This window comes from Thamnophis sirtalis, unplaced genomic scaffold (genome assembly GCF_051295495.1).
Source record: "Thamnophis sirtalis isolate CommonGarterSnake01/CBP01778 unplaced genomic scaffold, rThaSir2_p1.2 scaffold_6, whole genome shotgun sequence".
NCBI classification, from domain to species: Eukaryota; Metazoa; Chordata; class Lepidosauria; order Squamata; family Natricidae; genus Thamnophis; species Thamnophis sirtalis.
In genome coordinates this window covers 130330299-130345047 of record NW_028261386.1, presented here as the reverse complement: position 1 = coordinate 130345047, position 14749 = coordinate 130330299, and the positions used below count along the sequence as shown (strand labels likewise).

At 42.0% G+C, this 14749-nt stretch overlaps 1 protein-coding gene across 1 annotated transcript in view; it reads left to right on the top strand.

The window, feature by feature from the left end:
- The window catches only part of TINAG (tubulointerstitial nephritis antigen), a 41576-nt gene that overhangs the window by 16095 nt on the left and 10732 nt on the right, over positions 1-14749 (top strand). The window contains exons 6-8 of the mRNA XM_087718957.1: positions 641-791; positions 11322-11499; positions 12884-12929. Of these exons, the coding sequence (XP_087575083.1) occupies positions 641-791; positions 11322-11499; positions 12884-12929 (375 nt within the window). The remainder of the gene's footprint in view (positions 1-640; positions 792-11321; positions 11500-12883; positions 12930-14749) is intronic.

Below are 14749 nucleotides of genomic sequence, written 5' to 3'. Positions count from 1 at the left end.
TTTGCAATCTATTGGCTGTTGTATTTTTCTTTTACTAATAAAAAACAATAAAAATTAAAAAAAAAAACCTGGCTGTTCTGGCAGGCCTGGGGTTGACGAGTTCCCTTCCCCGCTCGAATTGTGTGACTGTTGATTGTTTTTAAATTTCTCTCTGTATCTTGTTTGTTGTGTTACCTTGTTGTATTACCCCCCCTCCCCTGGGTTTGTTAGCCGCCCTGAGTCCCTCCGGGAATAGGGCGGTATATAAATGCAATAAACCTTTAACCTTTGAAAAGCCAAGGTGGCGCAGTGGTTAAATGCAGCACTGCAGGCTACTGCTAGATCAGCAGGTCAGCGGTTCAAATCTCACCGGCTCAGGGTTGACTCAGCCTTCCATCCTTCCGAGGTGGGTAAAATGAGGACCCAGATTGTTGGGGGCAATATGCTGACTCTCTGTAAACCGCTTAGAGAGGCCTGAAAGGCCTATGAAGCGGTATATAAGTCTACTGCTATTGCTATTGCTATTTGAAAAGCTCTTGTATCTTCACAGTCATCTACAAAAATTAAGGAATGCTAGCTGGTTCCACGTCTTCCATTTCAAAGATTTATTACTACCTCTCACACAGGGAACTTTATAATTGATGCTTTTTCCATTGGACAGGTGTGGCTGCGGATAGAATAGCAATTCATTCCCAAGGCCGTTTCACGGACAACCTTTCCCCTCAGAATCTGGTCTCTTGTGCCATCAAGAATCAGCATGGCTGCGAGGGAGGGAGCCTAAGCAACGCTTGGTCCTATATCAAAAAATATGGGTAAGTAAGATTGTTATTGTTATTCCTAGAAGTAAGAAAGGATCAATATTACGATACACACACACCATCCCTTTTCGAGAGATGAGACATTTCAGGATGGATACCAGCTATTTCTCAAGGGTGCATTTTCATGGGAAAACAGACAGTGTAACTGGTGTTGTTTCTGTGATACTGTTGAAAGAAATGTCCTTCTGGGTTCAGCTCCAAGTGGGGCAAAAGACACTGGAGACATGGAGGCTGCTTGGAAAGATGGTTTATTGTTGGACAGAGCCACATGGCTTGAGCCCTGAACAGAAAAGGAGATCACATGCTTCAACGTTGGTGGAGAAGAAGAGAAGGGCCGAGGGAGGGGCTTGCTAGGCTTTTTATAATCTGTTCAATCCCACCTCTCTGTTTCCTGTTCCTGTGTAAGAAATGTATTCTGACTGGTTGTCAGACTCCCATGGTGCCATGCAGGGGGCTACTCTCTAGGCTGTGATGAGTTCTCAGTTGCCTTGTGGTCAGTTGAGTAATATCCCTTCCCCCTACAGCTGCAGTGAGGAGAAATCTTTATTATGTAAAGTGGGCTAGCTTGGCCATCTTAATGGCCCATTAGCTGGGGATGGGCAGAAAGCTATAGGCAACTATTGTCTTTTAAAACATGTTTCTTTTCACATCCAGAGAAATATTCTGCCTTTTCGATATTTCCTAGGATATTTCCTTTTTCTGGGAGAGGGCTGGATGATAACTTCCAACAATACAAAATGTATTAACCCATGTTGACAGGCTGAGGGCAACTCGTTAAATAGCAGTTAGCAATAGCAGTTAGACTTCTATACCGCTTCATAGGGCTTTCAGCCCTCTCTAAGCGGTTTACAGAGTCAGCATATTGCCCCCAACAACAATCCGGGTCCTCATTTCACCCACCTCGGAAGGATGGAAGGCTGAGTCAACCCTGAGCCGGTGGGATTTGAACAGCCGAACTGCAGAACTGCAGTCAGCTGAAGTAGCCTGCAATGCTGCATTTAACCACTGCTCCTCCTCGGCTCGGTTAAAGGCTTTAAGACTCCAGCTGATTCCTGTTCACCATCAGATGGTGGGAAACAGTCTAGAATCCCAGGAAGGAGGGGCTCCTTCCCAAAGAGACAGTGGAACTTCGAATGTCTTGATAGGCAGGAAGAGAGCTAAGCTGGCCCTTCCCTAGCAGTTCAAAGAGTACAATATATCTCTAGCGATGCAAAAGGTTGCTTTTTTTAAAACTGGCACAGAGAATCATAGCTGCCCCTATATAGTGTTTGTCTGCAAATCACAGTGAGCCTCTGTGATTTGTAAACCACACTTTCTGGGTTTATATGCCGTGTGTAGTCAACAAAATGTGGATATGGAATTTCCTACAGTGATTTGAGGTATTTGGAACGCATAGATCAACCTACAAACACCTATAGAGTGTATCACAGAAGTGAGTACCCCCCCCCTCGCATTTTGTAAATATCTATGTATATCTTTTCATGTGACAATATTGAAGAAATGACATTTGGCTACAATGTAAAGTAATAGCAATAGCAATAGCAGTTAGACTTATATACCGCTTCATAGGGCTTTCAGCCCTCTCTAATAGCAATAGCAATAGCAGTAGACTTATATACCGCTTCATAGGGCTTTCAGCCTTCTCTAAGCGGTTTACAGAGTCAGCATATCGCCCTCCCACAGTCTGGGTCCTCATTTCACCCACCTCGGAAGGATGGAAGGCTGAGTCAACCTTGAGCCGGTGAGATTAGAACCGCTGAACTGCAGATAACAGTCAGCTGAAGTGGCCTGCAGTACTGCACCCTAACCAACTGCGCCACCTCGGCTCTATAAAGTAGTGAGAATACAGCTTGTATAACAGTGTAAATGTGCTGTCCCCTCAATAACGCAACATACAGCCATTAATGTCTAAACTGCTGGCAAGATATACTTAAATATTTACAAAATGTGAGTAGATATAAAAGAGCCGAGGTGGCGCAGTGGTTAAATGCAGTACTGCAGGCTACTTCAGCTGACTGCAGTTCTGCAGTTCGGCTGTTCAAATCTCACCGGCTCAGGGTTGACTCAGCCTTCCATCCTTCCGAGGTGGGTAAAATGAGGACCCGGATTGTTGTTGGGGGCAATATGCTGACTCTGTAAACCGCTTAGAGAGGGCTGAAAGCCCTATGAAGCGGTATATAAGTCTAACTGCTATTGCTATTGCTATCTATCTATCTATCATCTATCTATTTATCTATCTATCGGATTGTTGGGGGCGATATGCTGACTCTGTAAACCGCTTAGAGAGGGCTGAAAGCCCTATGAAGCGGTATATAAGTCTAACTGCTATTGCTATTGCTAAGATATAAGCCTGTAAGCTTATATCCATCCTGGAAAGTAATTACATATTAGCTTTTCTCCAACTGTAACTCATTTCACTACTCTTTATAAATGTTAAATATCCTGAATCCTTTGTGTTGTCCATGTGAAAGTACATACAATAAATATGAGAAAGAAAAATCCAAACAGTAACATAACTAAAATATGATAAAAAAAAGATTTCTTGTAGCACATATTTTGAGTTGATCTAAATAGACAGTAGCTCTGCAACAGGAATAAAACCTCATCAGTGCTTGTAATTATACATGATGGGATGATATGACAGATTATAGGTGAAGAAAATTACAGCTGTCATTCAAAAACAGATCTGAATTCTGCTTGTTTCTTGTAGGCTAAATACTCTATTGCAGCTGTGAATAAAACAGAATAATATGCAATTATGCAACTATTCACAGTGATGGACATAAAAATAGAGTTTATGCCGATGAGATACTTATTTTCAAAATTGGTTTGACAAGGTTCTTGTCAAAGGTTCTTAAGAACATATAACTCATTCTCTCCCATAAAAAGTACAGGCAATATTTATTTTTATACTAATTTTGTTAAATATAATAACTAAAAGTTACAAAGGAATATAAACTAAAATAATAATAGGAAAATTTGTATTTGTATTTGTATTTCATTATTTGTATGCCGCCCTTCTCCGGGAGGACTCAGGGCGGCGAACAATTCAAGGGGGAAAAAGGGGAACATAAAAAGACAAAATACAAATAATAAAAGTAAGCAACAGTCGCACAACCATACATGTCGAGAGGGGAGGGGAACTCATCAACCCCAGGCCTGCCGGCAAAGCCAGGTTTTGACGGCTTTTCGGAAGGCCTGGAGAGAGGTGAGGGTCCGAATCCCTGCGGGGAGTTCATTCCAGAGGGCCGGAACTGCCACAGAGAAGGCCCTCCCCCGGGTAATAGCCAGATGGCATTGGCTGGTAGATGGCACCCGGAGGAGGCCAACCCTGTGAGATCTAATGGGTCTGTGGGAGGTAATTGGCAGCAGGCGGTCTCTCAAGAAAAGTAGAAATGCAGAAAAGATGGAAAAGTAGAAAAGTAAGTTTTAAAAAATATAGTAAAGAAAAAATAAAATATATAAAGATATGACTTCCCCCTTCATCACAATAAGTGTAAACTATTTTAGTAAGTTATCACCTTGTCTTAAAATACAACAAAAATATCTTCCTTCCATGTCTCATATCTTACCTATAAACAAATCCTTAAAGCCTTGTCATTCAGTTCTGGTCAGCAAAAGTCCATTAAGGATTACCCAAGATAACATGGTATCTATGTTAACTTTGATCAAATAAACCAACTATATATTCCTTCCTTTTACTTTTAGCAAACTTGAACTTTAATCCCTTCAAATAATAAAACTCGATTTCTTTTCATTTTTTCTCTGTATCTTCTCACATAGTTCTTTAAAAGTTTAACAAGTCTATTTGGCAAATTCAAGGTAGGAAAGTTTCCAGGTCAGTTTGATTTGTTATTTGTTATTATATCTCTTTCATTATTAAAACATAAGGCAGTTTCATTTATATTTATAGTGTGGCATCTTTTCCATATCATTCTTGTTACCTCTCATGTTTAAATCCACTTTCAGATCAGTCTCACTATTCAGGGGAGGAAGGGAAGGCTTTGCACAAATTTATCAATCATTTCACGGGATCGAGAGTAGGGCAAATTTGACAAGGCCAGCAAGACCAGGTCAAAAATGTTAAGGTAGTGGATGTGAGTACAGGGCAGAAGCTCCACCTCTTTGTACATGCAGGTGATTGCCACACATACAAAAGCGATGAGGCTCAGCAGAGGTAGTATTCAGCAGTTCTGACCAGTTATGGAGAACCCGTAGCGGAAATTTTGAGTAGTTCGGAGAACCAGTAAATACCACCTGTGACTGGCCCCGTCCCCATCTATTCTCTGCCTCCCGAGTCCCAACTGATTGGGAGGAAATGGGGATTTTGCAGTAACCTTCCCCTGGAGTGGAGTGGGAATGGAGATTTTGAAGTATCCTTCCCCTGCAACTCCCACCAAACCATGCTATGCCCACCAAGTGTTGTAGCCCAGCAGGAGGCGTTGGAGCTGCCACCAGACTCCGACAGCGAGGGGCCCTATGAGTCGGCTCTGGAGGATGTGGAGGACCCTGGACAGGGTTCCGACTTCGAGTAGGGTGCAGAGATGCTGGTTGGCCACTAGGAGGCGCCTGAGCCTTGGACTAGGGAGGGGGGAGACAAGGGAGAGTGATTCAGACGCCAGCAGTGAGTTGCTCCTGGATGCTCGGCACCGAAGAGCTAATAGGCGTAAGGAACAGTTGCGCAGTTACAGGAGGTAATTGCACTCAGCTGGTGGTCATTAGGCTCCTCTCCAGACTATAAAAGGACTGCTTGTGCACACGCCCCTCTTGCAGAAGTCAATGCAGGAACGAATGTTGGAGAACATTATTGTGAGCTTGGCAGGCTGGATTGCTGCCAAGCCTTATCTGTGCTGGATTGCTGCCCAAGCTTGTCTGTGCCGGTTTGCTGCCAAGGACCTGTCTGTCTGTTAATTAAATGCTGTAACTTATCTTTGGCTCAGAGTGTCTGTTGGTGTGGGACGAGGGGGGTCAGAACACCAAGCCATGCCCACAGAACCGATAGTAAGAATTTTTGAATCCCTCACTGGGGCTCAGTCATGCAACCATGGCTGCCATCTTGGCTTTTCTGACCCATAACCTCGTCTCCACACGCTCCTCTCGAGCCATTGGCTTATTTGAGTGGAATTGCTTTGCTATTGCTTTCCTTAGTTTTTTTTGATAAAGCTTAACTGCTATTGTTTATATAATTCCTAACTTATAATTTACCTGCAGCATTTGATAATTTATCAAATATATATCAGTTTAAATCTTACAGATTTGTAGTTGTATGGAACAAACATTTAACGTTATTCTGAATGATCAGTTTCCAGCTACAGCCTGCGGTGGGTTGGGGGGGGAATTCTCCGTGTTTCCATGACACTGTGCAACTTTAACCAGAGCAAAATAAACAAAATGACAAGGAAGATGCTTAGGAATGCCTTTCTCAATAGTTATAGTTAGTTTACTTCAAAAGGTGTTTGAAGCTGAAGGAAATCAGAAGCCACCGTATTATTCACCAAAGTGGAACGAAGATACTGAAGATTTTCTCAAAGGATTTTATTTTCTCTTTTCTCAACTTCCCCCTCAAAATTGTTCACAGATAATTGTCGGTGGTTAATTCTGAAAGGAAGAAGAGGAAAAGATATGAATCAGAACTTTCCCACATCTGCGGTTTTAAAAGAACTTTTTCAGAATAATAGCTGCATAACAATAGGAAGCCTTAATCCTTTTGTATCTTGAGTTCTAAATATTTTCAATATTCATTTATGGAAGGAAGACAGGAATCTTGTTAGCACCACTTGACAGAACCCCTTAATTATTTATTTGGGATTATGAAAATGGAATTACTGATTTTGTTTCTTTCTTCAAAGAATCTACCCTCTCATACTGTACGTATATCAGCTTGCACATTGACAGTATAATATAGAATCTGCCATTTAGGGGCTGTAAATAAACTGTAAATATTTCTGAAGACAAAGAATGAAGCTTTGACATGTGCAGGACAAATGTCATAAAATATCCATGCATCTCCACGGGGCTACAAGTCCCTGGGATCACAAAAAGCCTAGTTCTATTGTTAGCTAGAGTGAGATGGTGACTTTGGATATTGGGTGGCATGGAAGCCGTATTATCAACAGCATCTCAGAGATGCTTTTTCAAAAGACAACTGGACTTTGCTTCTTCTTGACGATGTTTCTCTTCTCATTCAAGAAGCTTCTTCAGTTCTGAGGATGCTTCTTGAATAAAAAGTGAAACATCTTCAAGAAAAAACAAAGTCGCCTTTTTGACAAAACATCATTGAGAGCACCATGACCCTGGATGACCCAGAATCTCCATAAAAATTTATCAACAGCATAATGAACATCAGTCTCTGTTTGAAGGTCGAACTCTCTGTTCCAGAAAGTTTAGCCCTTGTCCCTGAGATCATCAATAGGTGCCCTTAACATGAGATCCAGGATGCTGTACCATCGCTAAAATAAAAGCCAACTCTTAGTCTAGACCAACTTCTGCTGTGTAAATAGTCTGAGATGTTATCCTGCCCTTTGCCTTAGGCCTTAAATCCTTTATAGTGCTTGAAGAATGATCTAAATACAAGAAGAAGCTAAGATCAATATAGAGATGTTATTAACCCTTTTTTTTAATTTCTTATTTCTCAATATATTTTAGACTGTGTTTGTTAAAAATCTATACCGTGTACGGGCTCTGGGAAGTCGGGGGGGAGGGAGGTGGGGTGTTGGGGGGGAGGGTGGTGGGAGGGAGGGATATATACTAGGTTAGATACGATGGTTTAGATCTCAATGTAATGCGATTTCACATGTATACTGTTTTTCTTTAATTTCTCTGTAAAAATAGGATAAGTTAAGTACATTGACATACAGTGGAGGTACACCAAGGGGAGGAGGAGAGGGATAGAAGAAAGATGGGTAGAGAGGGCGGGAGAGAGGATGGGAGGGAGGGTGAGAAGGAAGGGAGGGAGGGGATCGGGAGAGAGGAGTGGTAGAGGGAAGTAGGGTATGGGGGATGATGGAGGGAAGATAGAAAGTTGGAGGGGGTGGAAGAAAGAGGTGTACGGAGAGTGGAAGAGGTATATTGGCTTTCTATTTTGGGGGGTATTGTTGACAAGAGGAATTGCTGCGATTATTGTTTAATGTTGTATGGCCCCAGCTATGCACATTATATATGTGAGTGTATGAAAATGAAAATGGAAAATAAAAAAAAATGCAAAAAAGAAGAAGATCTAATCAGTGTTTAAAGTCAACGTCAGTGACTTTAAAATGTTGAGCTTCAACTTCAACTCCCAGATTCCTCAACCAACACTTTCTAGGCATCGCAGTCTACTTCCTTCAGTTGCAATCAGCATAGCTAAAAGTCAGGGATGATAGGAACTGCTAGACTAAACCTCTTGTCCCAGGGACTGACCCAGATTAGATCCTGCAACATTATCCCGGGACACAGGTACGTATATTTGCCTTCACTCATGATAGGAGCTGTATGACAAAACATCTTGAAGCATTGAAGAAGGCATCTCTTAAGACGAGAGTGCAGACTTCAAAAGTATAAGATCTACATTTTTGTGCGTCCTATTTAACTAAGATTAAGATCCACAAAATATTAAGTCAGGAAATGTAATTCAATTACTTCCTGTACTGCTTCAGCCATACACTAGCATGACTCATATATTAGTAGAACTCTTATCACTGGATAAAAGAACGCGGTGGCTTAGTGGCTTAAGGCGCTGAGCTTGTCGATCAGAAAGGTCGGCAGTTTGGCGGGTCAAATCCTTAGCGTCGCGTAACGGAGTGATCTCCCGTTACTTGTCCCAGCTTCTGCCAACCTAGCAGTTTTAAAGCATGCAAAAATACAAGTAGAAAAATAGGAACCACCTTTGGTGGGAAGGTAACAGCGTTTCGGCATTTAGTCATGCCGGCCACATGACCACAGAGAAGTCTTCAGAAAGTGCTGGCTCTTCGGCTTTGAAATGGAGGTGAGCAACGCCCCCTAGAGTCAGGAACGACTAGCACATATGTTCGAAGGAAACATATGTTATCACTGAATTATTACAGATCACAGAATCAATGCACTATTTAAGAAGAGGTTTTTTTATTGCCATTGTTAAGAAAACACAGAAAAATAGAACACGTTGGTTTCCTCCATAAAACATTTAATATCAGACCCATAGGTAGCCTTCTATTATAACCCTTTCCAAATGGGATCTCAGGAATCCTGCCAGCTGTATGGAAGGTCTGCGTCAGACCTCACAATGTAGCTGCCTTATCTTGGCTCAAGCAAAGTAGCCAACAAAACCTAATAAAATAGCTTGTTAGGAAATAACTTTCTTGAACAGAATTCCAGAGCTGTTGCTTTGCAGAACAATCCCATCTGACACGGTGGCGGAAAGGAGTCGGTTTCTTTAAGATAAAAAGGATTCCTAGGGTGTACATTTTGAACTATGGGATATAAAAGCTTTCCTGGCTTCTGAGTGATTCAGAAAAAAAAGAATAAGTAATGCGATAAATGCTTTCAAGTTAAGAGTAGGGGAAAAAATGAATATAATAAGGTATAGACTACCTTCTTTTTTGAAAGATACCGGCTTGATCATATCCTCTTACTAACTTATTGCTTAGATCAGATTTTTTTAAGTTTTTTTATTTTATCAATTTCATATATACATTCACAATTATATAATCTCATAACTGTTATTAATAATATGTATTTATAACAATTTTCCCCTACTGTTGACAATATACTTGAAGATTGCTTTTTTAACATCCCATAGATCCATCTTATCTTACAACAGTCCTACTTCTTCTTCCCTCCCTCCCTCTTTCCTTCCCTCGTTTCTTCTCTCCTACTCCCCTTCCTTCCCTCCCTCCTTCCCCTTCCCTCCTTCTCTCCTTCCCTCCTTCCTTCCCTCCCTCCTTCCTTCCCTCCTTTCTTTTCTCCTTCTCTCCTTCCTTTCCCTCTTCCTTTCCTCCTTCCTTCCCCCCTTCCTTCTCTCCTACGTTCCCTCCTTCCTTCCCTCCTTTCTTCTCTCCTTCCTTCCCTCCTTCCTTCCCTCCTTTCTTTTCTCCTTCTCTCCTTCCTTCCCTCCTTCCTTCCCTCCTTCCTTCCCTCCTTACTTCCCTCCCTCCTTCCCTCCCTCCTTCTTACCCCCAGATTTTTTTTTTCATTTTGATATATCTCACCTAGTATGGCATATTTCATAGGTACCAGAAAAATGATTGCAGAGCCAGGGACAAACACAACGTGGCCTCAGTCACCAGGATTCACTTTTTGAGAGATGCAAATAGGATTTAGCACCTGGTTTCCAACAGGGCTTAGATTCTGGCAGTAAGAAGGCGCTTAACCTCCTTTTTGCACAGCGCTGATCAAGATGGGCTCATATTTAATTCCAGGCAGCTACGCTGTAAGTTGAAAAATAGTTTTCCTTCAAGTTATAAGGTATAAATTAATTTGAAAGGCCTTCGCTTGAACAGGAATCGAATCTATATTCTAACACAGGAATGTATGCAACCAATGACATGGAAGGAGAATGCAAATCTCTAGCCTCTCAATATATATGTGTGTGTGTGTGTGTGTGTGTGTGTGTGTGTCACAATCCCTGGAATGCCCAAATATGGGAGGAAGCAGACTGCTTCCATTCTCTGTCTATCGGCTCGTCACAAGAGACCATCACGACAGAAAGCCATTATTTTTACTGTTGCCTTTGTTACATTTGTGTTGCATTTGTGCTGATAAATAAATAAGGTGGCGCAGTGGTTAAATGCAGCACTGCTGGCTACTGCTAGATCAGCAGGTCAGCGGTTCAAATCTCACCGGCTCAGGGTTGACTCAGCCTTCCATCCTTCCGAGGTGGGTAAAATGAGGACCCAGATTGTTGGGGGCAATATGCTGACTCTCTGTAAACCGCTTAGAGAGGCCTGAAAGGCCTATGAAGCGGTATATAAGTCTACTGCTATTGCTATTGCTATTAAATAAAGGGAGACTAGTATAGATCTATTTCAAGCTATTCAGCTCTCATCAGCTAGCCATACCCTTACACAGGTTGCACAGGTTCAAATCCCAGTAAGGGTATGGCTAGCTGATGAGAGCTAAATAGCTTGAAATAGATCTATACTAGTCTCCCTTTATTTATTTATTTATCAGCACAAATGCAACACACACACACACACACACACACACACACACACACACACACACACACACACACACACACACATATATATATATATATATATATATATATATATATATATATATATATATATATATACACATACACATACATACATACATACACACTGCGCCACCTCGGCTCTAATCTTAATTGGGTTTGTTTTTAGGATATTCTAATTTTTTAAAAACTTTGTAATATGTGTTTTTAAATGTTGTACGCTGCCCTGAGTCCTTGGGAGAAGGGCGGCATATAAATCCAATAAACCAAACCAAACCAAACCAAACCAATTCCTTGGATAAAATCAGGAATCCTGTCTATTTAAAACACTTTTTAAAAAAATATATCTATTTGTATTTTAATCTAAATAGGCTGGTATCCCATGCCTGCTACCCTCTGTTCTGGAACCAGCTTCACCCAATGACTTGCGCCATTACAAGCCTGTTTGATGCTGAGGGGAAAAGACAGGCTACAAAGCCATGTCCAAATCAGTTTGAAACATCAAACCGCATTTATCAGTGTGGCTCTCCCTACCGAATCTCTTCAAAGGTAAGCGCTCAGCGCGAGTAAATTTCAACTCCTGCGATTTACATTTGTCACTTCAAACGCTGGCAGTTTCCTGGTTCTTCTCAAAGTCCATCGATGCAGATATTTGCACGTGCAGAAGTTTCTTTCTCAAAATGGATTCATCACCGGGTAAGGGTATCAAATGAAATCCTTTCTCCAAGGAGAACGTGGTAAAATCAGATCAAACTGTGTGCTATACTTAATAAATGCAGTGTGCCCTTTTTCTCTAAATAACATGTCCAATTCAGAAACATAAATACGATGTCAGATCTGCAAGCCATCTTTTCTTTTTGGATTTCATGCCTGCCACACTTTTTACTGTGGGAAAATGGGAGGGGGGATTATATAGCAATAGCAATAGCAGTTAGACTTATATACCGCTTCATAGGGCTTTCAGCCCTCTCTAAGCGGTTTACAGAGTCAGCATATCACCCCCAACAATCCGATAGATAGATAGATAGATAGATAGATAGATAGATAGATAGATAGATAGATAGATAGATAGATAGATGATAGATAGCAATAGCAATAGCAATAGCAATAGCAATAGCAATAGCAGTTAGACTTATATACCGCTTCATAGGGCTTTCAGCCCTCTCTAAGCGGTTTACAGAGTCAGCATATCGCCCCCAACAATCCGATAGATAGATAGATAGATAGATAGATAGATAGATAGATAGATAGATAGATAGATAGATAGATAGATGATAGATAGCAATAGCAATAGCAATAGCAGTTAGACTTATATACCGTTCATAGGGCTTTCAGCTAAGGGCTTTAGAGAGCTAAGCGGTTTACAAAGTCAGCATATCGCCCCCAACAACAATCCGGGTCCTCATTTTACCCACCTCGGAAGGATGGAAGGCTGAGTCAACCTTGAGCCGGTGAGATTTGAACAGCCGAACTGCAGAACTGCAGTCAGCTGAAGTAGCCTGCAGTGCTGCCCTCTAACCACTGCACCACCTCGGCTCTTATATGGAGTTGGGTGATATGTAGCCATAACAACATTCTTCTTAGAAAGTCAAGGTCACTTTTGTCTCTGCACCTGGCCGGATGTGGATGAGAGGGATTTGTCTTCATGGCAGTGAAAGATTGGACCATGTGATGAACGTGTGTGTGTTGGGGCAGCATCTTGAACTTTCTTGAACTTTCAACAGGGTGGGATCTTGAACTTTCAACAGGGTGGGAAAACCTGGAAGTTTCAGATTTGGGTTTTCCCAGATGTGCCAATATGGCATCCCTAATAAAATAGAACTTTGAGGAAACACGAGCCTTGCAGTTTTATTTCATTGGGGGGTGTTTTTTTGGAACCCCTGACATGAGGGCAAAAATAAATATACCATTTTTTTTTGTGTTCCAATTCTAGGAGGCCGATATAATGAGAGAAATCAGAGAAAATGGTCCAGTGCAAGGTAAAGGAAAGCTTGATTTGAAATAAATTAATAAGCATGGCATGCATAAAAGCAAACTCTTACCACAGACCATTCTTAAGAATATTCGTTGTCTGTGTTATTATTTTTTGGGGAGGGAATAACAAAAATAACACTCATTCTTCCGAAGGTTCCGCATATGACTCAGTTTCAATTTGCGTAGTATTTGCTTTAGATGATTTATCACAATCCTAAACCAAGATGGCAAAATAGCAAAGCTTGATTTATAGTGTACTCCTCCACGTGTCCCTTCAGAAGCTAGTGCCATAGGTTCAGTGAAACTCATCGTTCATAACTATATCACTCCAAAACAAGGAACGTGGATTAATGATGTCTAGATCTATATTTATGGGTATTAAATGTGGAGGGAAGAAGCTTCAATACCATCATATTAGATAGGAGTGGGCAATATTTGAAGAATCAGGAGTCCCGGCTCCTGATCTGTGTTGGAAACCATCAATCAGCACAAGAGAGACTGATAATTTTTTGCCTCTTCTATTGGTCAGCTGGAAAGCGCTGGCTGGTTCTTGACATCTTCAGCATTCTGAGACCAGCAGGAGCAGAGGTGGTATTCAGCAGGTTCTGACCAGTTCTGGTGTCAGGTGCTGCTTCATTTAATAATCAGGAAAGCAACCACTCAACTCCATTTGTTTGAAATTAAGTGTACTTTTACTAATTACAAACGAATAGTAGCAAAGTAAAGCTGAATCTGGTTAATTAGGCGCAAAAGCAAAGAATATCATGTATAATTCAATCCCCTCCCCTTGGCACCCCAGTCCATAGTCCAATTATAATTCACCCAACTTTCAGGTGGGAGATATCTTCAAAAAACATCATCAGGGTGGAATGCTGGACAGTTAACTTTGGCGGTAAACTCCCTTCCTCCACATGCGCAATGAGATGGTCAGGACAGCGTCTAGAATATTCCTCCAGCACATAATGATTCCCCTCCCAAATACCATGCCCTCCCTCCCCGTTTCAATATGCAGCCGAAGCAGCAGCAAAGCAGAAAACCGGCAATGAAAATTTTGAGAACCGGTAAATACCACCTCTGACTGCCCCCCTCCTGAATCTATTCTCTGCCTTCTGAGTTCCAGCTGATTGGGAGGAAATGGGGATTTTGCAGTAACCTTTCCCAGGAGTGTGGAGGGAATGGAGATTTTACAGTATCCTTCCCCTGCCACGCCCACCAAGCTACGCCCACAGAACCGGTAGTAAAAAAATTGGAATCCCACCACTGAGCAGGAGCTACAAAAGAGGTCATGCAGGTTGGGTTCAAATAGCGTTGGAGAAGTGGTGGAATAGAAATGGTGTGTTATTGTATCAGGTAACAGCTAAGGAGTCCTCTTTGGTTTTGAACTGGGCATGGGAAACCCCACCAGTTTCTCAGAGGGATTTTAAATTCTGAAATTGAGGGATAGAACTAGAAGGATGCCACCTTAGCTTGGCGAACAACCTGATGGGAGGGAAAAATCAACCAACCACTTCATGCTTGGGTTCCTGTTGTGGCCTGGCAGGAGCCGTTGGAGCTGCCACCAGACTCCGACAGCGAGGGGCCCTATGAGTCGGCCCTGGAGGATGTGGAGGACCCTGGACAGGGTTCCGACTCCGAGCAGGGCGCAGAGAGACTGGTTGGCCACCAGGTGGCGCCTGAGCCTTGGATCAGTGGGGAGGAGACAAGGGAGTGTGATCCAGAAACCAACAGTGAGTTGTTCCTGGATGCACGCCGTCGAAGGGCTACTCAGCATCAAGAACAACTACATAATTACAGGAGGTAATTATGCTCAGCTGATGGTCATTAA